The 25,585-nt window shown below is 46.0% G+C and overlaps 2 protein-coding genes across 6 annotated transcripts in view; one reads left to right on the top strand and one right to left on the bottom strand.

The window, feature by feature from the left end:
* Window positions 1-21,182, top strand: part of STK24 (serine/threonine kinase 24) — a 108,801-nt gene extending 87,619 nt beyond the window's left edge. For all 3 annotated transcript variants that reach the window (XM_008578398.1, XM_008578390.1, XM_008578406.1), the window contains exons 4-11: window positions 288-396; window positions 650-807; window positions 8,115-8,300; window positions 10,307-10,452; window positions 12,201-12,324; window positions 13,187-13,255; window positions 15,947-16,083; window positions 20,153-21,182. In XM_008578398.1, the coding sequence (XP_008576620.1) occupies window positions 288-396; window positions 650-807; window positions 8,115-8,300; window positions 10,307-10,452; window positions 12,201-12,324; window positions 13,187-13,255; window positions 15,947-16,083; window positions 20,153-20,189 (966 nt within the window). In that variant the 3' untranslated portion in view covers window positions 20,190-21,182. The remainder of the gene's footprint in view (window positions 1-287; window positions 397-649; window positions 808-8,114; window positions 8,301-10,306; window positions 10,453-12,200; window positions 12,325-13,186; window positions 13,256-15,946; window positions 16,084-20,152) is intronic.
* Window positions 21,183-24,562: 3,380 nt separating this feature from the next.
* FARP1 (FERM, RhoGEF (ARHGEF) and pleckstrin domain protein 1 (chondrocyte-derived)) overlaps window positions 24,563-25,585 on the bottom strand; it is a 283,653-nt gene continuing 282,630 nt past the window's right edge. For all 3 annotated transcript variants that reach the window (XM_008578376.1, XM_008578369.1, XM_008578383.1), the window contains exon 27: window positions 24,563-25,501. In XM_008578376.1, the coding sequence (XP_008576598.1) occupies window positions 25,420-25,501 (82 nt within the window). In that variant the 3' untranslated portion in view covers window positions 24,563-25,419. The remainder of the gene's footprint in view (window positions 25,502-25,585) is intronic.

The raw sequence follows: 25,585 nt of genomic DNA, 5'->3' as shown, positions 1-25,585 counted from the left end.
CTCCTTGAAGTTGGTACAACAAGCAAACAGAAAGGACATTGTTGGGTGGGAGGGAGGAGAGGGTGGAGGGAGGGAGGTTTCGGTGATGGGCCACAATAATCAACCACATTGTATATCGACAAAATAAAAATTAAAAAAATATATATATATATCAGTTTTAAGTGAAGGACTTTTTTGATTTTAATTATTCCTGTCCATTTAACATGGATATTGTCTCTGATTTATTCTCTCAAACTACATATAAGTTAACTATTTAAGTAACTTTAATAATTTATTTTTCTTGTTAGTTAGAACCTGGTCCTTTAGATGAAACTCAGATTGCTACTATATTAAGAGAAATACTGAAAGGACTTGATTATCTACATTCAGAGAAGAAAATCCACAGAGATATTAAAGGTAAGAGCACATCTTGTTTTTATTCCTTTAAGATTCCTGGCGTGGTAGAGTTAAACGGCACTTGTCTTCTTAAGGGGGGTTGTCCTGCACCTTCAACTTGCCTGGCTTGGAGGGGGTCTGACAAAAAGCGTAGACCTTCATGCCTCTTCTTGGGCACGTGGTCTAGTTGGGAGAGAACGCACTCTTCCAGAATGACAGTGGTGAGGGCGGTATGGTGACGATGTCAGGTGGCATGCTTCGCTTTCTTTTGCAGCTGCCAACGTTCTGCTCTCTGAACATGGAGAGGTGAAGCTGGCTGATTTTGGAGTAGCGGGCCAGCTGACAGATACCCAGATAAAAAGGAACACCTTCGTGGGCACTCCTTTCTGGATGGCACCCGAGGTCATCAAACAGTCAGCCTACGACTCCAAGGTAAGGGCCTGTGCTGTACGTGCACTGGGTCTGGGGGGTTTCTGCCTTTGTTCATTAATCTTATATAGCTTTTCTAATTGGAATGAAGTGGGTAATGTGAAGTAGGTTGTAAATGTAATTCTTCAACTGTTTTAGTCTGTTTGTGTCACTATAACAGAAATACCTGAAACTGGGTAATTTATAAAGGACAGAGGTTTATTGGTTCATGATTCTGGGACAGCTGCATCTGGCACGGGCCTCAGGCTGCTTCTACTCATGGTGGAAAGTGGCAGGCAGCCGGCAGGTACAAGCAGATCACATGGCGAGAGAGGAAGCAAGAGAGAGAGAGAGAGAGAGAGGTGGTGGTGCCAGGGTCTTTTAAACAACCAGCTCTCACGGGAACTAATAGAGCGAGAACTCACTCATTAATCCCCTCACCTAGGGACAGCATTAATCCATTCATGAGGGTTCTGCCCCCATGACTCAACTCCCAACACTGCCACATTGGGGTTCAGATTTCCACATGAGTTTTGGTGGGGACAACACATCTAAACTCCATCACCAACCTTGATTATAAACTTTTTTCTTTCTCCTGCTGCATCATTTGATACCCTTTATTTACTCAGCCCACAATTACTGTGGTGTTTGTGTTTTAGCTTAGACATTGTATGTTTGGTGGTGGTATGTGTTTGAAGGTGGATGTGGAGGGACAGGAGGACCACGGTGGTGAGGTGTGGAGGGGAGAGTCTGCGGGGGGTGGGGGAGGGGTCGGGAAGCTGTGCGCAGGTGAGATTGAAACCCAAGTGGAGTGGCCTCTGGAAAGGCCTTGGACAGAACTCTACAACTTTTAAGGGACATTTCTCATTTCCCACAAGAGAAACAGAGAGAGTCCTTAGAAATGTAAGAGCGGAATCAGGAAAGAGCAGTGCATTTAGTGATTGCTACAGATTCTTCCTAACATATTATTTTCAGTTCTTAATTAGGATCCTTATTCTGGGAGGCTCCTTATCAATTTAAGACAAAATCGTAATCCTTTCTCCCAGCTGCTTTTACTTGTGATGTTATGTTCTCCTAGTTTTTCCTGTATTTTCTTCCCTGTTGCCCTTCAATTTTGTTAAACCTTTTAGTATAGACTGAAAATCCTAGGGACTCTGCTCCTGTATCTCTGATTTAACTTCCATTTCCTGAAGTCTGCTCTTTTCAGTGGCCTGTACACAGTAAAAACTCCATGATCTGCAGAGAATTAGCTTTCCTGAGCCAAAAATTTCTGAGCAAATATTGAACTCAGATACATTTACAGGTCAAACACTGTCTTTCTTTAAATGGACATCCTCTCAGAATTCCTCAGACTTCCCACCTTGTTAAATCCAGAACATGAAACATAGGATGGGTAACTCCCCTGGGACCTATGGTCCCCATTGTATGACGTTCTAGCTGAAATCTCAGGTGTGCCCGGTTCCAGCACGGGAGAGGAGGACCTGGCTCTGTCACTTTTGAATGGTAGTGGTGGCTGTGACTTCCGCAGGCATCCTGGTTGCCTTGGCAGCCACTGGCCAGTAACCAATTAGTAGACTTTCACCCTCCCCAGGATTACAGAGCTGCTGGTCTTGGTGTGACTGTTGGTGGTTGTACCCTGTGCTTGATGGGTTACCTCCAGGGCTACTTCCAATCTCTGCAGCCACTTTTGCTGGAGTCATGTGATTTGAGAACTTGACAGAAACTTATGTGTTTAGTCCATCCTCTTTTATTTTAAGCTGAGGCCCATTTATCAAAGTTCATATGTCCAGATTTTGGTAGGGCTTAGACTTGAATTCATGTTTCTAACTCATCTGCTTACACCACACTGATCATTGTCTTCTTGGTCTCTGTGGTAAACTCACTGATCCGCCCTGGTGCCTGCCTCTCAGGACCCGCCTGTGTGCTCAGTTCTGCTGTCGCTGCTCGCTTCGCAGTGTTCCTGCGGGTGCTGTCCTGATGGCCCGGGCACCCTCTCCATCTTTCTCCCTCGTGCAGGGCCTTTCCAGGCATTGGCTTTGCCGGCCTTCTTCCTGGAGCTCTCATCAAGGTCAGAGGGATCTTATCTGATTGGGAGATGGCGTTTAAGATGAAAAGACGCTCACACAGGGGAATGCATGCTGGGTTAAGGATGAGATAGCGTGAGAAAATGCCACACTTTTTTTTTTAAATCAGCCTTTTACTTCTTTACCTTTTACTCTGGTTTGTGTCAAAAGCTAGTTCTTTCATTTGCTTGGCTCATACCCAGCAGTTCTTAACTGGAAATTATTGACTTTCCAGGTTTGTTGATTCAGAAGGCTTGGAGAGTACAGATCAGGGTGATGTCTGTCTCTGTATTGTACTGAGGTTATCAGGAGTGGGGTTTCAGGGGTAAGGCCCCTGCCCCCCATTAAGTGAGGCTCTGGGCCAGCGGCTCTGATGCTCTGGAGGTGCTCTCACCAGCTGTGCTGCTCTGTCTCCTGCTGTGTGCACTCCTTCAGCTTCTTTCCAGTTCTCCCTTCTGTTCCTGCTGGCATGTGCTTGTGGACATTTCCCTGCCAGTTTCTGCATTACAGATAAAGACCTGATGCCTGGGGGTGTTGGTGTTCTGCTCCAGCAGTTATGAAAGTGCACCCAGCAGCTCCATCTCGGGTACATGCCGATCCTGAGGAAGAGTGGGCTGGGAGAAGGAGTGGAGTGCACCTACCTCGCTGGTATCTTCATCTCACTGAGCTAAATGGAACCTAACCTTCATTTTCTGTATATGTCTAGAACCTTCTTTAACGGAGTAACCTTTGAACCAGTTTCTGTGATTCCTTGTCATTTGTCTGGGCTGCTCAGGTGTTCCCAGTGTGTTTGCACTCACAGGGCTTATGCCAGTCTCAATGCTTACTCTAAGCACTAAGTCCTGATTGCCAATATGTCTTAACCTTTGTTATTATTAACATTTTTATACTGATTTAGGGAAATTTAGTTTGTTTTAAGAGGTCCCTAAACTTTGGAGATGGTGCCAAGGGAGATAACTCTTTTCTCCTGCCAAGAAGCCTTTGGTTTCAAACTAGAGCAGGATCTTGGCTGAAGAACTATTTTTTGTTTCCTCTTTGTAAGGTTGTTATGATTTTCTCTTTATAAGGTTCCAAATGGATTGGACTTGGATAGACATTGTTGCTGTTTCATGTCCTTTTCATTCATTCAGTCAGTCAACTATTGGGTGGTAGTTGTGCCTGGTGCTGTGCTAAATAATTTACATTTTTAATGAGTAGTTGCAGTACTGAGTGTCACATGCTCTGACAGGTAAGCTGGGAATCCAGGGGAGCCCAGTGAGGGAATGTCAGAAGGAGATGAGGATGGCTTCACAGGCAGCGGGCTTTTCAATCCTCGAAGATGAGAGGAAGGATGTTCAGACCAAGTCCATTGTGCTCAAAGAACAGGATGCTGGGAAAGGAGACTTTTGTGTATGGATTGTAGATTGCCGTCAAGAATGTGGTAGGAGGTGAGGCTGGAGACATCGACCTGCCTGGTAACTGAAATGACTTCCTGCAGACACCAGGAGGCCAGTGTCAGTATTCTCTTGTAAATCAATTGCCCTTTTTTGTCCTCAAAAGCAGTACATGTGTACTCTGTAAACTGCCACCCAAGCCTGAGCCCAGTTTTTCTGGTGTTTGGTCATCTCTGAAATAACTATTTGCAATCTAACCCTGGCGAAAAATGGAAGTAGGTGATGCATAGATGGAAAGAAATGACATTGTTAGAGATGAGTGAAGACATGGAGGACCTCGCTGGTGGTTGCTGGAATCCGCACGCTTAGCCTGTTTGCTGCAGTGTGCTTGCCAAGCCCTCTGGCCTCCGTGCTCTCTCCCTGTGGAATTGGGAGTCACCCAGAGTCTCTGCTGGCTGGAAGGGAGGAGCCCTGGAGGTGGGGCAGGGTGCAAGCTAGGAGACAGCTGGGCTTTATTTTAGCATGTATAATGTGGAGGCCATCTCGGGTCAACCATGCACTGCTACTTAGTGCTCATAAACGTCTTTTATACCTCTAGAAGCCACTTAAAAATGTGTTCCTAAGTATTGCATCTAAATAAATGAATGGCTCGTATTAAATCCCTTTTTCTTTTGACAAGTTATAACTGTGATTTAGGGTTATCCATGGTTTTCTTATTCCTCTTGATTATAGAGAGTTGATTGTGGTTTCTTCTAGAATTATTTGCTATACTTTTGTTTTAATGTTACTTAAATTGTGTTGCATCTTCAGATTTGTAGCCAGCTTACTTTAACATAATATCATGAAGATTTAGGATGTTCTGTATTGTTTCTTCCTCCCCCCATTGTTGAGAAGAGTCCTAAATCATCAGTAGCAAATAATTCCATGTGGTCACTCAGGAGCATGCTACCTAGAAGTGTCCACACAGGAAGAGATCTTCTCATAATCAGTACTTGTATTTCAAAGCATCTGCCCTGGTAACATTTGACTTGGGACTATACTAAAAACTACTATTTGTTTTCTCTGTCAGTAGTGTCTTAATGTGTGATTTCATACCTTTCCCAAATGGCAGAAAAATGGATCTCTTCTTATATCTCAAGTTTCACTTTTTTGAAGATGACTGCCCTTTCCCCACATAGTTTTAAAATTCAGATGCATGCTCTAAATCTGATGCCATATTTCCTAGATCCAGTAGTAGACAAACTCAATTCTATCTGTAAGATTCTCCATCAGTGCCATTGTTGTTGTGCGCATAATACTGCATTAAGTTAACATGCCATCGCAGCTTAACCATTCTCCTGAGGTTGAGTGTAAGTAATGCTGTTACTGAATATTTTGGGTAGCATACACCACTTTCTGAATCTAAAATTTATTTAGGATGGAGTCCTAGGAGTGGAATTAATAGATTTTAACAAGTTTGGGTATTTTTGTGGCTTTGGGTTTTATTCAAGTGCCAGTTCAGGATTCCAGAGTAGTCAGTGGGTATTATTAGATGTCAGGAGGGGGACCCTGCAGGCAGAAAGGCCATGTAGGAGCCCCAGGGAGAGGGAATATTCTAAACTAAGCCAGGTGCAGGAGGGATGGAGAGAGAACGCAGGGCAGTGAGAGCTCAGGAGACACACACCTGGCACCAGGCTGGATTTTGGAGGGCCTTAAGAGGGGTCCCGAGGAGATGGGTGACCATCAGGCTTGGCTGCCTGGAGGCTGGCCCACGATTTATCTTGATGATGCAGGACAAGCGATGCCAGGGTTGGGAGGGTGTTTCCCAGTTTTCAGTCGATGCACATATGTGGAGGCAGGAGCCAGCTCCTCAGGTGCCTGCTGCCTGTCTGCTTATTGTTCGGTTCTGAGCCCTAAAGCAAGTCCTCAGGCTTCGAGGGAAATCAGTGCAGGCATGTCCCCTGCAGACTGTCAGTAGAGGCTGTCATCTGCCTGGGCCTTCTAGTTACAGAGTGTGTGGAACCACGAGAAGTGCTTGGAGGCCTGTCAGAGACCATGTGGACAAAGGCCAGGAGGCAGCATGCTTTGCAAACAAATAGCAGCAGTTCTAATGAGATCCAGGAGGGCTGGAGCAGGCAGACAGATGTGGAGTCAGATTCCAGAAAGAAGCCTATTGGGTAAAGGAGCGCTGCCACATGTGAGCCTGGCATGTGCTCATCGTGGCCACCTCTGTTCTTGCAATACTGGTTTTTCTAGACTGATCCCTTCAGTATAAGAATTTAGTACAAAGGATTTAGAACTAGTCTTGCTGACAGGTCTTGCTGTCTTCACTGAGAACAGAAGAAAATGGAATAAGCGGTAGGCATCAGTCACAGGGGCTGCTGTCCTGGGGGCTTCTCGTGAGGATTTCTGGTACTTACGAAGGTCACAGGAACATGGCAAGTGAGTCCTCTCCAGGGTCTCAAAGGTTGAAAAATGTCTGGGTCCTGAGGTCACCTAAACGATGTTCCAGCCTCCCTGTTTTCTTGCTGGGGATTGAGTGTGAGAGAGGTTTATGAGGTTCTGACTTAAGTTCTTGGAGTAATGATGGATATACAGTGCACAAGGAATAGAGCAGAGAAGCTGGACGGGATGAAGGTGTGTTCTCCACCCCGTCCTCTGAGCCTGTGTAGACTGCTTCATTTTCAGCTTCTGTCCTGTTCTCTGGGATTAGTTTCAGCTGCTGACAAAGTCTCCCAGCCGCCCTGCTCTTTGCATTTATGTTACACGTTCAAAGATCCATTCATTCATGTATCTGGTTGTGCCCACAGCACGTGCTGGGCAGGAGGCGTCGGACCGATGGACACCAAGTCCCTGGTGCAGGGCCACTCATTCCTGCCAACAATGAATCTAATACAGCCTCTAGATTTAATTAACCTCCAGGATGTTTGACAGGAAACATGGGAGGTAGAGAAACACATTAAATGACACCAGAAGGAAACCATCAGACAAATCCAGAATTTGGGACTAGTTCTTCAAGTTGATGGCACAGTGGAGATTGGGGAGTGGACTGTTCTGGATTAAAAGAGCCTTAGGTGACCTAATGCTCAACTGTATTGTGTGGACCTTGTTTGGATTCTGATTCAAATAAGCCAACCATGGAAAGTCTTTTTTTTGAACAGTTGAGAAAATTTAATTATTACATGATATTATTAATTTTAGGTGTTCACACGTAGTAAAAAGTCATTATGTTGGTGTACTGAAGTACTGAGGGGAAAAATGTCAAGATGGCTGTGATTAACTTTAAAATATACTATGGCAACAAATAGACAAAGCCTGTATGGCAGAGTGTTAATAGCTATTAAATTTACTTGCTAGGTATATGGTGGAGCATTACATTAGGATTTTAGCATTCTGGGTGCTATGCACGCCCCCCCTTCTCATATTACAGATGAGGGAAACAAGGCTCAGAGGTTAGCTAGCCTGTCTGATATCACAGGACTTCGCCTGTAGAACTGCCATTTAAACCCAAGTCTCTGGGACTGGGGTGCCTGCTCTTGACCGCAAAGCTGTGCTTAGTTCCAAGCATGCTTGAGGGAGACCCCCACTCCCAGCTCGCCCCACTGCTAATCTGTTACCTGTCCCATGACTCCAGGGACCACGCAGTGAATACCTGAGCCTCCAGCAGTAAGTGCAGTAGGAAGGGTGCCACCAGCTGTCTGCAGTAGAGAGGCAGAAGACATTTGGTATCTTAAATCTTCTGTTGTTGTCTATTTTGAAATTATACTGAGGGCTTATGTTTTTTCTTATTGGTTAAAAGTAATGATCTTTTTCAAAACCTAGAAGTCCAGTGAGAGGTATTGTCATTTTTTCCCTAAGTATATTTATTTGAACATGTTCCTGCTGGGTGTCTCTGAAAATGCTTTTGTTGTTGCAGGCCGACATCTGGTCCCTGGGCATCACAGCTATCGAACTTGCAAAAGGGGAGCCACCCCATTCTGAGCTGCACCCCATGAAGGTTTTATTCCTCATCCCAAAGAACAACCCACCGACGCTGGAAGGAAACTATAGCAAACCCCTCAAGGAGTTTGTGGAGGCCTGTTTGAATAAGGAGCCGAGCTTTGTAAGTTTCCCAAGGGTCAGAATGGGCATTTCTTTGTGGGTAGCTTGACTTGGTTTAGATGCATCCTGTTGAGATTTCTCTAATCACTGTTATTAGCTGTCTTCATGACGTTATTTATTTTTCTTTTTCTAAATATGTTTTTATCATTATTTGATCTTATAAGGATTAAAACTCTACTTAATTTAGATTTTCTATCATCTCATAACTCATTGAGCCAGAAGAATATTCTCCTCTATATTATATGTGGAATCATAAATTTTTAATATTTATAGAGGAAATCAGGCTACAAACTATTATGCTATTTTTAGTCATGGCAAAGGCTAGCCTGAAAAAATAATGGCTGAATATGTCTTTAAAGTAAATGTTTTTAGTTTCTACTTGGCATGTGTTAGGAAACAAAAATATAAATGAGCCACCCACCTTGCCGTTTCCTCCCCTTCCTTCCTTTCTTCTTTTGTGTTTAATTGGCTCTGGCAGAGCCATACAGCAGTAATGACTACATGGCTTTACCTCATTTTCTCATGTAGCACTATGTCTTTGTTGCATTTCTGAGTTTTCTGGAAGACTTAGCCGAAGGCCAGGCCGAGCCCCTTTTTATGAACTCTTACCTGAAAATGGGTGATTCATTCTCATGGCTTTCTCACATGGTGCCAGTTCTGGTAAAGGAAGTAAACGAGGAATGTAGCATTTCCTAAGCACCTCCAGGGGCACAGCCCAGACCACCAGGTCATCATGTGACCACTGCATCAGCATTGGGTGGTGGTGGCAGGTGGTGGTCTGTGTGTTCTGGGTGCAGTACACCGGCATCCATGGGTGTGCACATCTTCCCCTTGAAAACGTATTTTGGTGTTGGCTCGTCCCCCCAGCTCTACCCCTGCTGAGGAGAAGGATGTGAGCATCGAATCTGAGCACTTCTAAGATGCTTGGAGTTTCACAGTCACGTGGACAGGGAGGCAGGACGCCCCGCAGTGGCCCAGGTTTCTCACAGATTTGAATGTGAGAAGCATGCCTGGCTTTTGTTAACAGAGTTTTCATAATTTGGAGTAAGTGGGAACTTAGCGTCACTTAACTCCTCTGTGTTCCTACCGTCTGTTCCAATTTGGGCTCCCTCTCATTGGCTTTGCCACCGTCGGGGCAGAGCAGTTGGCTGAGTCCAGAGTGTGCTGAGTCCAGGGCATGGAAGAAGCCCTGGGCTGCATCCCAGGGGCAGGCCTGGGAAATGAGCCTTCCTGAATCTGGAAAGCTGAGGTCTAGGAGAAGCCAGGTACTCTTCAGTCAGGCGGGACAAGGCTATCTCTTGGCTTCTTTTAGATGTTTCTAAATTAACGTATTTATCTTCTTATTTTTGGGGGTGTAGACAAACATTAGTATAGGAAGTTAACAACACAGAACATGTATTTTCTATCTTGTCGACATTTGTCATAAAGTGTTATAAATCTAGGAGATAAGGCTTCTTTCTTTCTTTCTTTTTTTACTGACCGGTAACGGGATCGCAACCCTCGGTGTTGCGCCCACACCGCGCTCAGCCAGTGAGCGGGAACCGGTCTCCACATGGGATCCTAACCCTTGGTGGGAGCGCCGCCGCGCTCCCAAGCAGCGCACTCTCCAGTGCGCCACCGGGCCGGCCCGGAGATAAGGCTTCTTGAGTGGTCCCTGGGAAGTTCTATGTAAAATTTCCCATGTAAGTGCGTTTTTCTGGGGAAAGTTCTCTTGCTTTTGTTGGCTGGTTACCTGCAGATTGTTAAAGATCCCATTGGAAGTGGAATGTCATGTCCACCGCAGTACAATGGAGTCTCAGTCAGAGGTGCTGAAGGACTAGACTTTGAGTAAGCTGCAGAGAAAAAGCTTTGCATAGATTTCGATCTTCAGGTATTAGTGTGGTGGGTTGACATTTTGAGGCAGAAGTCTGTTGTTTGGGGTGGAGTACAGTGGAATGAAGAATGGACGTCATCTCATATTTCTGGTGTGTGTGTGTGTGTGTGTGTGTGCGCGCGGTGGCTGTGCAGAGGCCCACTGCCAAGGAGCTGCTGAAGCACAAGTTCATACTACGCAATGCGAAGAAGACCTCCTACCTGACCGAGCTCATCGACAGGTACAAGCGGTGGAAGGCCGCGCAGAGCCAGGACGACTCCAGCTCTGGGGACTCCGACACGTAAGTTGCTGGCCTGCGCTGTGCAGCCTGAAAGGACCCTAGTTTCTTGTTTGGGATTAGTGTTTTGTTTGTTTTTAGATAATCCAGGTGGGTGGTGGTTCTTGCGTTCGACCCCATGTTACAGCCATTAGGGAGCTGTTCATCCTCTTGATGTTGCCAGTGGGGTTTCTCTGAGTAGAATCTGCGGTAGAACTGTGCATGAAGATCTCAACCTGGTTTCTTTTCTCTTCATTCTAATTGCTGCTTTACAAACACTGATCAGGTGAAACTGCTTTAAGTATATTTTCGAAAAGACATAAATGCATGTTTTTGTGATTCCATATTGTGTTCTGGTAGATGCTTGGCGTTGTTAAAGCTCTGAGCCAGGAAGTTACTTACTAAAAAGTGTCAGGTTAAGCGTCTAGGAATTCTCTAGGCTGCAGAGGTGAAGTGGGTCTGGGGCCATTTCAGTGGCGGGGACAGGGCTGCTGGCTTGACTGCTCTGATGTGAGGGAAGACGGGAGAGGCTGGGCCAGTGTAGTGTCTGTAAGTCCGAGCCCGGAGGACTCTTCTGTGCCCCCACATGGGCCCCTGCACATCCTGGCCAGAAGGGCAAGCTGGCCCTCAGCCAGGTCCACAGGCCAGGACAGCTGAGTGACAGTTTCTGGGGACAAGACCCAAAGTGTTTTTTCAAGGTCCCCCAGTGATTCCATTTTAAAGCCAGGGTTGAGACTGCTGACCTCGGAGCTGTTGAGGTAATGAATGATGCTGCAGGTGAGGTGGTAGCAATGGCGATGAAGAGATTGGAGAGAGGGTTTGAGAGCCAGGATGTGGCTCGGCTGAAGGAGGAGAATGTGTTCTGGGCTTTGGCAGTATGGCAGGTGGCGCTGAGGTGACGGGGCACAATCAGCCGAATATGACGTGGGTCTTAGGGAGCGTCCAGGAGGAGATGGCTTCAGGGTGTGGCGTTCAGGCAAGACGGTAGGCAGATGATACAGATCGAGGGGTCACCGCTCTGTGAAAGGTCCTTTGAGCCATGAGAATGAATGGCTGCTGAGCATGTGTGCAGAGCGAGAAGAGTCGCAGGCCTGCGACAGCCCCTGGGAGACTAGCATGAGCACGAAGCCAGCCGAGAGCAGGACGACAGGGTGTGGTCCCAGGGGTGTGAGGAGATGCAGGTGCAGTGGCTATGGCACGGGGATCGCCCGTGGGACCTTCGCCACTGCTGCTGCTGAGGGCCTGGCATGATGAGGCCCATACAGGGCACCCTTAGCCAGCAATGGGGGGTCGGGGCCTGGGTGGAGGCGCTCGGAGGGACACGGGTGGGTTTGAATGAGCGGAAGGCAACAAAAGGAGTCAGCAGGCGTAGAGAGCACCCCGGGACCGTTGCAAGAGCTGGGCATGGCTGGAGGAGGGGCCAGCTGGGGAGAAGTGGACGCCCGGAGCAGGGCTCTCAGTGGAGCGGGGATGACATTCCCAGGAGACGGCCGCCTCTTCCATGTGCGGAGGAGGAGGGAGGGTGTGGATGCTCTGGCACGGTGGGCAGTCCCGGGCACCTTATGCCCGTGGGCTCTCTCTTCCGTGACGCAGGAGGCAGGGGAGGCTCTGGAAGTCCCAGAGGGACTGGACGGGGCGTGCCTGGTGGGGTGAGGGTGGAGAAGGCCGGGGACGTGGATTCAGAGGCCCCATGTGGCCTGCCCTTGGAGAATCTCAGCCCCTGGAGCCAGTGCATGCACATTGATGGAATTCGTCTGGATTTTTGTGTTAAGGGAAACAGATGGCCAAGCGTCTGGAGGCAGTGACTCTGGGGACTGGATCTTCACAATCCGAGAAAAAGATCCCAAGAATCTTGAGAATGGAGCTCTTCAGCCATCAGATTTAGAAAGAAATAAGGTACATTTGCTTGTACTAGAATTTCTAACATTTGTTGTCAGTCAGCGACATTTCTGAATCACTTTTGTGTAAAGTTACTGTGGGAGTGGGCAGGGTCGTCCACCTCATGGGAGTTAGATGGGGGTGAAGTCAGTACGAACTGACTTCATAGCTCTCTTTACCAGACTGTGTCTGTTTTGCACATTGGGGTTACTCACATAACATACCATAATTTTATGATGAGTTTCATTTAAGGAACTTATAATAAATGTATTGCTTTTGGTACTTATTTAAAACTTAATTTTGATTAATTGGCTTTATGTCTGTTTAAACACATGAAAAGCTGTACTTTTAGGACCTTTTTGAAGCTCAGTGTGTAGTTTCTCTCAGGCAGTGTTGCCCAGTGGCTGTCCCTGGTGATCCTGCCAGACCTGCTTTGATAAGCGGTCAGGTGATAAGTGTTCAGATAGAGGTTGTGAAAGTGGAAAATAAGCCTCTGTTGTATGACAGCTGCTGGTCATAGCCACCTTCGATCTGATTTCCATTTCCAGGGTGTCATTAGTACAATACTTCCTCAGAGATAGCGCAATGATGCGTCTCACCCAGCTGTACCCACAGAGTTCTGCTGCCTGGCCGTCTGGTTCTTTCCATGTGGCATCCAGATTCTGGTTTGCCACTGCACGGGTTCTGCATGTCACTGCAAATTAAACTTTGTAGTCTGGTGAAAGACAGTCCTATTCAGACATGACAGCGAGCAGAAAACGTTTTAGAGTGAGGTGGTAGAGTCACCCTTATGCTTTGATAGTCTAGATCTGAAGTTTATTGAATCATCACCAGTAAATGTTACTATTTCTAATGACCTTTTTTTCCCCCCTCTCGCCAGATGAAAGACATCCCAAAGAGGCCTTTCTCTCAGTGTTTATCTACAATTATCTCTCCTCTGTTTGCAGAGGTAAGATACTTGGATGACTTTTTGGGGGGTGGGGAGAGGGGGAGAGCGAGCAGGCATACTGCTGTGGCAACATTGCCAGGAGGAGTGTAAACAAGCTAGAAGCAGCAGGCTCGGGACGTCTGCAGCAGGCCTCGTGGACGGCCGCTGGCATCAGCTCTGCCTTCTTTGGGCAGCGTCTTCTGTCAGGTCTCCCTGGGAGCTGCGTGCTGTGTGGTAGCCTTCAGTGTATGGATGGGACACCTGTGAACCATGCCAGGTGTCATTTGGGTGATTTGCAGCCTCAGTTCTGCTGCTTTCTGTAGAATCTGGCTGAATGCAGCCTAACCTCTCGGCCTGAGACAAATTTATGGCAATGTAAAAAGCAGATACTTGTTTTTAAGGAGATGTTGGGTTTCCTTGAGTGCTCATGTGGACCGTCCTGCTGTCACAGTCCACTGTAGTCCCTGCTCCAGGGGCACGGAAGAGTAACGTCTCCCAGCGGGTGCCTGTCTCAGAGAGTGCCAGCGGCTCAGTCCCTCGTCCTGTGGCTGCCTCCTTCCGTGTGGCCCACCCCCTGTGATCTCTGGCCTACTGTGCTTGATCTGTTCAGGGGTAGGTTGCATAAGAGTGAAGATCTGGCTGGTTGCTGATTTGCACATGAGTTGGAAATCCTCCTTTCTCTCTCTCTTTGTGTCCCCTTCCTGACTCTGGCAGCGGCAGCGTTTAGGAAAATTCCAGTCCCCGCCTCTGTGTGGCAATTAGACCTTTGCAGGCCTGTTTGGGGGCTTCCCCAGCCTGGGCCGGGGTCCTCCTCGTGCTGAGGTGGGAGGGGAGGGAGGAGGAGGTGCCGCTGGCTTGGCCCGCTCTCTTCCACTTGGCCCCCTGCCCCAGAGCTGTGGAAGGAGGGCCACCATGGAGCCAGAGGTTTCAGCGGCCACATTGGTGCAGCTTGAGACTGCCAAGCACCCGGCTTCAGAGGGGAAAGGGCGTGGCACAGGGCAGGCCAGGGCCCTGCTCTGCTGCTTTCTGGCTCCAGACATGGCTGATTTTTCTGGTATCTCTGGCTTGTTAGCATGTTTATAAGACACGGTTTTGCTCTTGAGTGGTTGGGAGATTGCCCCTTTGGGTTTTCTAGGTGCTCAGTAGCTGTCCTATGACCCCGCCCTTGGCCGCTTTAATAGGATCAGTCCAGCAGTTAGGGAGAAAGTCATGGCCTTTCTCATTTGCCTGAGGCTGTATATTTTTTATTGGGCCCATGGAGAAACTATTGAAACCATTATTTAGGACTCACTCCAAATTAACCTTTGTGCAGTAATAGCCTTATAACCGAAAGGTAGACTCATGGGCAGCTTTTCCTGTTTATTTTTATTATTGGTAATATTTGATAACCTAGAGTTCAAAGTGTGTAAGGTGCATTATTTTATTTAACACTCGCAGAAGCTCACTAAGAAGGATCATTGTCCCCCCCATGTACAGATGGGGACATTGAGGAGACGGGGCGTGGCTGTCCCCTGCTGTCACTCAGCATATGCCCAGGTTGCTCACTCAAGTCAGTGATGAATGGAGCACAGCCCGCGAGGCTTGGATGGAGGAACTTTCCCGGGCTGCTCTTTCTGCCCTTCCTGTTTCTTTTCTGAGATGCAGGTGTGGGTCCCAGGGCAGGAGGGAGAGGGGTGGATTGCAGATTACTCTCGCAGGGCTTGTGAACACCGTTGAATGATTGAGAGCCCTAGACAGATGCATGTGGTGTCTCACAGTCAGCTGTGCTGCAGTCTGTGACAAGAAAGAGCACAAGGAGCAAGTGTTCTTGGCACCCATTGCCCCCCCAACGTCAGCCCTTCTGGGTCCTCTGCATCAGAGAGGGAAGCCATTGCTTTTAGGGTGAATCTTATTCTTGATATGACAGTGTGTTCACAAGAGCCTGGAAAGCCAAAGCTCAATGTTTTATGAGCTATTTCTTAAAGATTACCTTGAGGGGGACTCCTGAAGAGGAGGTGGTGTCTCTCATCTCTGCAGCTGCCAACTGGAGCCTCTTCTGCGAGGCGTTTTGTCCCTGAGACGTGCTGTGTCTGACTCGAGCAGTTCTCTTTTTTGCAGTTCATGTTTTGGGTGCATCCTAGAAAGAGACTTAGCTTTGACCTTCAACTGAGGGAGGTGCCTTGAAAACACTGTGTGATTTCTCATCGGAGCAGAGGTGCCAGGAGGGACACTGTGGATTCCCAGATTTTAGGGCTGCCACTTATTTACATGAAATAGGATATTTTGACAGCGCTCTGGATCAAAAACACAGTTTGCTGGAGTTTTAGAAGTAACCCATTAACATTAGGAGCTAAGCTTTAGATGACCCGTGCTGCGGCTTAAGTGTTGGAACCAGAATCATATCTGATAGGGTTTGAAACTGCTTTTCTGGAGCAAGATTAAGGTTGAAATAGAAAAAAAAATAGAGGACAGCCCTCACAATCAGACTGGGAAAAGGTGTGCACGGGAAGTCCGTTGTCTCTGGCCCAGAGATGGCAATGGTTTTGCTGTGACTGTTGCCCTGTGTCTACATGCTTTTCTCAGAGCATTTGAAGCGACCCAGTAGCTGAGCCAAAGCTGTTGCCAGGCTCCATGGGCTTGGAGTAGTGTAGAGTCCAGAGGTCATTACTCCTTAAGGCGACTGCTCACCGTTCTCGTGCGTCACGCTGTTTCTCCCTGTGTGTGTGTTTCCAGTTGAAGGAGAAGAGCCAGGCGTGCGGAGGGAATCTGGGGTCCATAGAGGAGCTGCGCGGGGCCATCTACCTGGCGGAAGAGGCCTGCCCCGGGATCTCTGACACCATGGTGGCCCAGCTCGTGCAGCGGCTCCAGAGGTAACTGCCCGGCGCTTGCCGAGCTGGGTGTGGGAAGACTTTCCTCTAGACTGGAGCACAGTTCTTCAGTGTTTCAGTCCACTTCTGTTGCATGGAACAAAATACCTGAAACTGGGTGATTTATAAAGAACAATGAAGTTTATTGCTTACAGTTTCTGAGGCTGGGAAGACCAAAGTCCATCTGGTGGTGGCGACAGTGACCCAGGGGTCTCTCTCACATTGCAAGATGGTGGAAGCAGAGCGGAGAGAGACAGTTCCTTATGCACTGTTCTTTCAAAGCCTTCAGAACCCACCCCTGACGGCCATTATTAATCCATTCACTAGGCACGGTCCTACAGTCCAATCACCTCTTCAAGGCCCACCTTTCCATTACCATAATAGGATTTCCCACCCTCTTAACAGTCACAGTGGGGGCTAAGTTTCTAATATATAAAACTTGGGGGATACAATTCAAGCTTTAGTGAGTTTTGGGGGTACATATTTCAATCCACTACAGTCAGTTTGGTGCTTAGTTCTTGGTCTGTTTCTCTTTTCCAGTCCTTAGAGTTGGAGCAGGATCAAGTTAGAGAAGACCTTTGTTCTGAATTCTAGAAATCCATGTGAATGAATGGTATGAATACGGAAACTACTGGAAAGGACCACAGAACTTTATACATTTGTAGTTCTTGCCTCAGAAATAGAGGAGGATTTTTAAATACCTGCCTGCTCTTAATTATGCAGCCTAATTATCAGGCAGAGAAATATAGTCCTTAGCCAAATGAGTGTAACTGTCTGTTAGGTTTAGGCTTTAAAGTCAAATGTCCAGAAACACCAGAGGTGTTGGCTCGGTGAACTCAGTGAGAATGGCCCTGGGTGTGCCCACTTCCTGGTCAGTGGTGTGTCTGGACCCGTAGACTTGTTGGCAGCAGCTTATCTGAGCCAGCATCCGGGAGCTCTCTTTCCTCCTCCTGCTGACCTTTTGCTGCATATGCTCCAGGGCGAGGAGTAAATGGGGGTGACAGTTTGGGACTTCCCTGCACCTCTCACGAGCTTGTTTTAGGAGTATCTGTGTGAAGGAAAGTCACCCCAGGCTGTTGTAGGTGCAGTCGTTTGGTGGTGTTTGGAGACAGTGGAGGTGCACCAGCCAGCAGTTCTGTGACCTGGGGATTTGTCACCAGGCTCTCCTTCACACTCTGTACCTTCCTCGCTCCCTGCAGCACCAGGCAAGTCATTGCTTTTATGTTCGTCTTTAGGTGTCCAGGCTAATGCTCCCTTCCAAAGGGTGGCTGAGCCTTGCTGTAATTAGGAGCATTTCCAGGTCTTTTCTGAGGTTGCTACTTGACAGCACACAAAAAAGCTTTGGGGCACGTAGGGTCACTTTTGCCATTTGGAAGTGATGATTGAATGGGCTGCCCACTGCCCTGTGAAGAGCTCCTCTAAGTGGGCACATCCAGAGAAAATTACAGTCTTTATTCAGGTCCCTTAATAAAAGTTCAACTTTGTAACTTGCTCTGAGGTTTTGGGTAGAAAATAAAAACTTTACTTGGCTGCCTTCAATTTTGAGGCAATTGAAGGAATCAGTGATCTTTCTGGGTGATCTCTCTACACTTCCACCCTCACCCCTGGATACTAAAAGCAACGTAACAAATTATAGGAATAAAGGAAAATAGAATGAAAAAGTCACCCATGTGCTCACCCAAACACAAAACATTTTGGTTTCTCAAAGAAACTTGGTATAGCTTCACACCTCATTCTAGTGGTATTTATTCTCATTCAAAAGAGCCTTATAATAAAGCAAATAGAACTAAACCAGTAACTGGTGGTATTGTTGTTATCTTGTTTTGGGTTTTGTTTTCTGCTTTCATAATGTCACTTTTACAGTTGTTATTTTCTACATTTTACAGAATTGCCTGAAATTTTTATGAATGATTTATATATCTGACTTAATTTCCCCAGCAGCTCCCAGGCACAGATTGAGTGACCTGTGCGTATTTAATTGGTCCAAGTTTCCCAGTTCCAGGGCCCCCTTACCTCCCTGTTCCCCTTCCTTTAGTTGCTGATTGAAGTTGGTCAATATCAGCACTGTCCAGTGGAAATATGATGTGAGCCACAGAGAGAATTTTAAATTTTCTCATAGCTGTATTAAAAAAAAGTGAAAAAGAAACAAGTGACATTAGTTTTAATAATGTATATTTATAACCTGCTACATCCAAAATACCATTTCAACATGTTATCACTATAGACAGTTATTAGATATTTTACATTCATTTTTTTCATACTACATCTTTGAAATCTAGTCTGTATTTTACACTTACTAGCACATCTCAGTTCAAATTTAAGACATTTCAGATACTAGATTGGCACTTGGAGCCAGTGTTTACTTTAGTGCAGACCTGGAAATACGTGACTTCTGTGTTATGGTTAGTGTTTTACTGTCCGTGGATACGTTGGAGATGCTGAGTCTCTGTCTTTGCTTCTCCTCAGTCTCAGGACCCTTCTCTGTTCTCTCTGCCCTCCGTGATGAGCGCACCCTCCTTGCTCCTTGCTCTTCAGATGACCTGGCTGTTGTGGTCTTTGTCTTGTCCGTGCAGACATGGCTGAGTCCACCTGTTTCTTCCCTCGAGGCCTCTGAAGCTCTTACTGAGCGTCTACCCAGGAGGATGCCAGAAGCACACGGTGGCCGGGGCTTGGCTTCTGCCAGCCTGGCAACCGAGCACGCCAGTCCAGTGCCTCACCTCAGCACAAGTGCCAACGAGTTTCGTCTCAAGCGTTCTCACAGCCTTTCTGTCTCTTAGTCTGAATTCATGTTTGGGTCCTTTTGTGTGACATCAGCTCATCCCATGATTTAGTCATTTATATTTCTTGGAATTTGAGTCTTAGGATCTGTGGCTAAGGCGTGCTTCTCAAGAGGATCCTATGTAACCACTTGTTCTCTGGAAGGGTGCCAGGCATCTTAGATGCTTTCAGAGCAGAGCTCTAGATTGGAAAGTTTGAGATAAGTCCTGTTAATATGTCCTCAGCCATCTCCTGGCTCTGTGACTTTTGGAGTTTTGAGGTGGCTGAGGAAGTCTCGGCCATGAGGGGACCCTCACCCCCACCCTTTTTTGCATTCTAAAGCAAGACAGTGCTGTAGAATTTTTGGAAAACAGAAGAAATTTCCCATGGTCCCACCACCGTAGCCCAATTATTGTTATCTTTTGATGTGTTGTCTTCTGTTGTTATATACATGTCATCAACTTGATGAATTTGTTTGCATACCTGCATATTATAGCACACATGATTTTTCTAGATATGCTATAGCATTCAGGATAAAGAAATTTATATGTAATTGGGCAGTATATGCATGTATTGAAACAGCAAACTGTACCCCACAAATCTGTGCAAGTAAATGTTAAGGAAAAAAATTGTACATATAAATGATACATGTATAGTGCCCGTTTGTGTACTTATTAACATATTTTTCATATTGCATAAATATAGATAATTGTAATTTTTAATCTTTATTATTTCATTTAGTTTGCATAATTCACTTAATCATTTCTCTACTGTTGGGCATCAAAGTTGCTTCCAAACTACTATACTTACAAAAAATCCTGAGGGACATCTTTATGCAAATACTTTGTTCCTCCTTTGGACCATATTTCTGAAACAATTCTAGGAAGTGGATTTCTGGACTATGTCAATATTTTTGTGGCCAGAAAGGGTTTCCAGCACTTGTACTCATCAGCTATAGACTGGCCTCCCTGGAGTCTTACTGTTTCATTAGGTATTAGTGATTTTTAGTTTTTAAAAATCGATTAGAAGTACAGGAGTATCATCTGTTTATTCATGTTTTTTCTCAAGGGAGGCTGAACACACTTTCACTTTTTGCTACGTAATGTAAAGTTTGTGTGTTGGAATCAAGATTTTCTTAATCTTCATGGGTTCTTTGTATGGTTGATTTATTAATCCATTGATATGTGCTCCACTGGCTTTTTTATGACTTGGGATTTCTATAGAAACTAAGATTTTGGTTATTATTTGAATTCTTGCACTGGGGGTTAGAGGCATGACGTTTATTTACTTTATTTCTTTTTGTGTTTTCCCCTAGATATTCTCTAAGTGGCGGAGGAACTTCATCCCACTGAAATTCCTTTGGCATTTGGGATTTTGTTTTTCCTTTTTTCTTCTTCGTCCTCCTCCTTTTTAAAAGTCGAGAGCCTTTGCTGACTCCGCCAAAGAGGACCATCCTGCAAAGCTGCGGGTGCCTGTCCAGGGATACACATGGTCCTCGCTGTGCCGCAGCCAGATGAAGTCTCTCAGATGGGGTTAGGGAGTGTCAGCTCCTTCAAGTGATTGTTTTATTTTATTATTCTTGTTTTTAATTTTAACCATAGTGCACATATTCAAGGAAAGTGTCTTTGAAAACAGAAACAAACCCTGAAATGTATATTTGGGATTATGATAAGGCAACTAAAGACATGAAACCTCAGGTATCCTGCTTTAAGTTGATAACTCCCCCTGGGAGATGGAGAGCGTGCTGGTGGATCAGTGTACAGATTTGTATATAGTGTCATTTTTACAGAAACCCTTCTGGCGTGCATAAGGAATCACTGTGTACAAATTGGCCAAGTGCTTCTGTAGATAATGTCAGTGGAGTAAATATTTGATAGGCCATAACTCAAGTCTATTGCCTTGCCTTTATTACATGTAAATTTTGAATTATGTGACCAGTGATTTGGGTTTTATTTTGTATTTGCAGGGTTTGCCATTAGTAATAATTAATGCCCCTCTATGGTTCACTCGTATTTGTACCTCAACACATGCAAATTTTCCTCGTTTGCCCCACCACCCTTTTGGTACACTTAGAAGTTGATTTCCTTTTTCATTGATGGTACTATTTCTTAGTGTTTTAAATTGGAACATATCTTGCCTCATGAAGCTTTAAATTATTTTAAGTTTCTCCCAGATGAAGCACTCTCATCTAACATTTGTTTGGAATTGTGCCACTGCCGGTCTGCGCCAGGTATACCGTCCTTTCAGTACGATTTTCTGTTGCACCCTGTAGTGGAATCTGCATATCATCTTTCCCACCTAAAATTGTCTGACTGCTTACACAAATAAATTTTATAATACACTTACTTTGCATACTCTCCTTGAAACGTGACTGTGCAGAGGAAAGGGCACCTGCTGTGTCTGTGTGTGTATGTGTGATGAGACAGTGCAGAAGACTCCAGGGAAAAGTGCCCACATGTCAAAACGCTGAACATCCAAGTGTGTTCCCTATGCAACTTGTAACATTGGTCATTGAGAAGATGTGGTTTGAATACTGCTGATTTGTGAAATTGCTATACCTCTTGCCGGGGGCCTTAAGGGTTTAGTCCTCTGAAAGGAGCCAGTGTCCACTAGTGCTGTCAGCCAGGGTGTCTGTTTTTCTTAGCTTGCAGGGCCTTGCTTCGCAAGGGGGGAGATAATCTCTGGGTTTCTGGGATGGGAGGGAGTTCTTGTAGCAATTGTTGACTGTCTGGTGTAGGTACTTGTGGCATTCTTTTATATTTGTTGATGCTAATTATAATTATTGTCATCTCTTGTGAGAGTACCAGTTCTTTAGAAGGAAGACCAAGGATTTTGGAAGCAAGGAAGTTATTAGGTGAATTTTTGGAATGTAAGCTCAGCTACCTACTGGTCTAGGGGGTAGATGTTACAGGTAGAAGACAGAGGCCTGAGCCTGAGATGTTTGAGTGGGTAGTTATTGTTTAGATGTATTATTAATGGATTCTAGTTTTTAAACTCTAAAATCAAATCAGGATATTTTATTAGAAGTGGATTTGGGTTGAACTATTAATTTCTATAAGGGGTATGTTTTGGTTAGGGGAAGTAGAACTGAATTGCTAATTCTTACTGTACGCATTAGTCTGCAGCAAGAGTTACCTTAAACATTTCATGTTTCTAGAGGGTGTTCTGTATGGGGGAACTATTTCCTTCCTTACATGAGGCATAAGCCAAAGGTCAGTTTTGTTCATTGCGGGAGAAAGAATCACTTAAAGAAATGAGTTCATGTTCTCCAGAGTGTGCTGCTTGTCTTGATTTTAAGAGCCAACACAGACAGCAGCTTTTCTTTTCTTTTTTTTTTTTTTTGTCTTTTTTCGTGACCGGCAACGGATCGCAACCCTCAGTGTCGTGCCCGTACCGGACCGGGACCGGCCACGGGATCGCAACCCCCGCCCCTCGCTCAGCCAGTGAGCGGCCGGTCTGTATGTGGGATCCGAACCCTCGGCGGGAGCGCCACCACACTTCCCAAGCAGCGCACTATAGCAGTGCGCCACCGGGCCGGCCCGACAGCAGCTTTTCTGACTTACAGGGTTCTTCAAATTTACAAATGGACGACGTCACCATTTTTGATGCTGAAGCCATAACTGTGGTTATGCTGCTAAGTGGACTGGATTTTAACTGAGTATATTGGTATGATTTGGTTAGCAGATTCTGTGCAGTCACTAGACTTTAATAATCCACAACTCCATCTCCTGGTAAAAGCAAATGATTCTTTTAGAATTTAATGGAAGCATTTTCTGGCCATTCAGCTTCCTGGAGATGTGGTTTGACGGGAGTTTAAAAGCAGTTCACCTCCATGTACAGTCTCCTCTGGATTGTTACTTTCTGTAGACACACAAAATCAGCTGAAGTATTTTTAAGGGCATCTTGTTTAGCCAAGGAAGCTAGTAGCATTTGTCTATCTTGTTCCAGTCTCAATGTAAACTGCTGTTGGTCTTTAGCCAGATGTGTGAGCTCAGTATTCAAGACGGGTTTACTATCACTCCGAAGCCTCTGCATGCCAAACCCGAGCTGCTAATGGCTGGTCTGCTTGAAGACCCCAGACCGCGCTCATGCAGCTAGTGTGGGAAATAGTTCTGCAGGACAGTGAGCAGCGGCACAGCCACTGCCTGTGGGATATGCTGACTGTGTTTGGCTGGTGGTTTATGCCCTTTTGAAGGTGGCTTTCTGTGTCCCAGCTGGCTGCACAGCAAGGTGGGCCACCAGGGGGTTTGGGACGCTGTGGCAACTGGACAGCTGGGCTCCAGGTGCCACCTGCCTCCCAAGTCCAACAGTTTTGTTCTCGAGTTGCTCTTGTGGAGTGTCTGGTTTGGTTCTTTATGTGGCATTTTGTACCTTTCTTTTGGCAAAGCGTGTGGTCCATTTATAAGCGTTTTTATATTTCCTTAACAAATGTGGCTTCTGTATTTCTGCTACAAAATATGCAACGAGGTGGCGAGCACCATGGGGCGTGTTCTTAAGCACAGGCGCTGTACCACACAAGGGTCAATAAAGTTCACAGAAAATGACGGCTTTTGTGATTTGTGTTGTATGTAGGGGGTGTCTCTGAAACTCTGTTCCTGGCAGCTTGGGAATGGACTAAATAAGGTGCCTAACTTAGTTTCCCTCTGAGGTCTCGGGAGAAACAGGTGCTGGTAACAGATTGGAGCTGGAATCATTCAGAAATACTGACATAGGAGGCCACTTGGTCCCCAAGTCTTCCTGAGTTTAGTGATGGGGGACTTCTGGAGGGAGCTCTGCCATCTTGCTGTTGGGTGAGTGGGTCACATGCTTTTGGGCTCCATGTTCCCCAGGTGTCTGCTCCACCCCCATGCAGCCCCACCCGGGGTGTGGAAGAAGCCCCAGGGCGCAGCTTCAGCGTGCTGAGCCCCTGCATGATGGGCTTTACTCCACAGGGGAGGAGGGGAGCCCTCCGGTCTCATCAGTTTATTTATAACTTCTGTTAAGGACGCCACCAGTCAGTCTGCAAGAATGTTCTATTTCCTCCATACCAAGTTTTCCAAAACATGTTGCTTGTCTTAGTGACTCTGTCCTTTTTCCCTTCTACATCCATCCCTGCTGTCCCCCCAGCCAGCACCCCGTCCCTCTGCCCGCCGATGAAAATAAAGGCGAGAGACAAGGTTGGTTGTTTTGCCTTAAAACTTCAATATGCTGGATTGTGGCGTGAGGTATTTTTATTCCCTTTTGTTAGTACTGAAAACCATCTGGTACATATTGTAAGGCAAATGATTAACACAACCCAAGCTGCTCATCCGTTCCATTTCCATGTAGGCCAGCCGCAGCTCCACGTGTTCCTTTCTTAGGTAAGTACTTAGGCTTTCCCAGTTGTGGGGACAGGGCACCGGAAGACAACTGTCTGTGTTGAACTGGCTGCTGCCTCCTCTGGATGTTTTAGATTTGTGTTAGAAAGGGCTTCGGAATTCTAAGGGAATAGCAGCCACCCCAGTCACCATAGAGAATAGGCAAACGTTTCGACTAGTGGGCCCAAGCAGTTGCTGGAAACCATGTTCTCTGTGTAGTCCGACTGTCGAGGTGTGATGTCATACTGTCAGTACCCCATGCCTGGGGGGATGAGTATAAAAAGGTAAAGAATGTTGGTTTTAAAGACAGGCACAATATACACTACTAGAGAATGTGCAGTTTCAAACCACAGTTGCAGGAGGGTACAGGTATATAAGGGCGCCGGGGGGACTACGTACCATTACTTTATAGTGTTTCTGCATCCACGTAAGCTCACAAAAACTCTCCGTAATGTAACATATCACAAATGGCCCTGATTAATGACATATAGGTTTTCATGCTTGTGAAACAGCAAAACACCACAGCTTAATATCTTCTCATTTGTATACACCACTCACAGTACAGTGATAGTCCAGATATCGCACTGGATTTCTGCTTCTCTTAAGACAACCGAGCTACAGTTTGTAAATAGTAATCATGTAACAATTTGGTCAACCAAGAAGTAGGTCCGGTAAGTTTTCACTGGAGCACAAAATCCCTAAGTGGAACGTAGTGTGCTGAAAATTGCTTATTAAAGAAGTGGGTCCTACTAACTCCCTATTATAAAAGTAGAAAGATTGAAAAAAACGAAATCTGAAAATGATCTCTTTTGCTTAAGACTGTGCCATGTGTATTGCAAACACTGGAAAGTCCATTTTTTAAAACACAGCAGCCTAGAGATGAAAATAATAGAAAAAGGGCACTTGCCCTGTCTTTTGGTTGAACAGATGTCTTAAGGTACAGTTGTGGAGGGAAAACTGTCATTTGGCACTCTGTTAATGACAATGTTTTAATACTGGCACAAACTAAAGAACCCCCCGCGGAGAAAGACAGGTGACAAGCCACCCAGGAGTGGAGATGGGAGCGCTGTTCCATCAGAAGACAGGGTTAAAAACGCTTCTGTAGAGACAGAGGAGAGCTGCTGTAAAACCATGTTTTTTGTTTTTCAGACAGTTGTTAATTTTACTAGGCTTCATTAATACAGAAGAAAGTAAATGTCCTCCAGGAAAGCAGCGACTGCTGTGAAACAAGGGATGGGTCCAGCTGTCAGTACACGTGAGATTCTTTGTGACTCAAAATGTGGGCCCGTGAAGCTGAGCTGGTGGCACTTCGGATCACCTCCATCCACCTAAAAACAGAAGAAAGTCATATAACTACCTTGGGCCACTTTAAAAAAAACCCGTTGTACTTAAAAAAAACCCGTTGTACTGGT

Source organism: Galeopterus variegatus, unplaced genomic scaffold (genome assembly GCF_000696425.1).
Source record: "Galeopterus variegatus unplaced genomic scaffold, G_variegatus-3.0.2 Scaffold74, whole genome shotgun sequence".
Lineage (NCBI taxonomy): Eukaryota > Metazoa > Chordata > Mammalia > Dermoptera > Cynocephalidae > Galeopterus > Galeopterus variegatus.
This window is presented reverse-complemented; position numbering and strand designations above follow the sequence as displayed.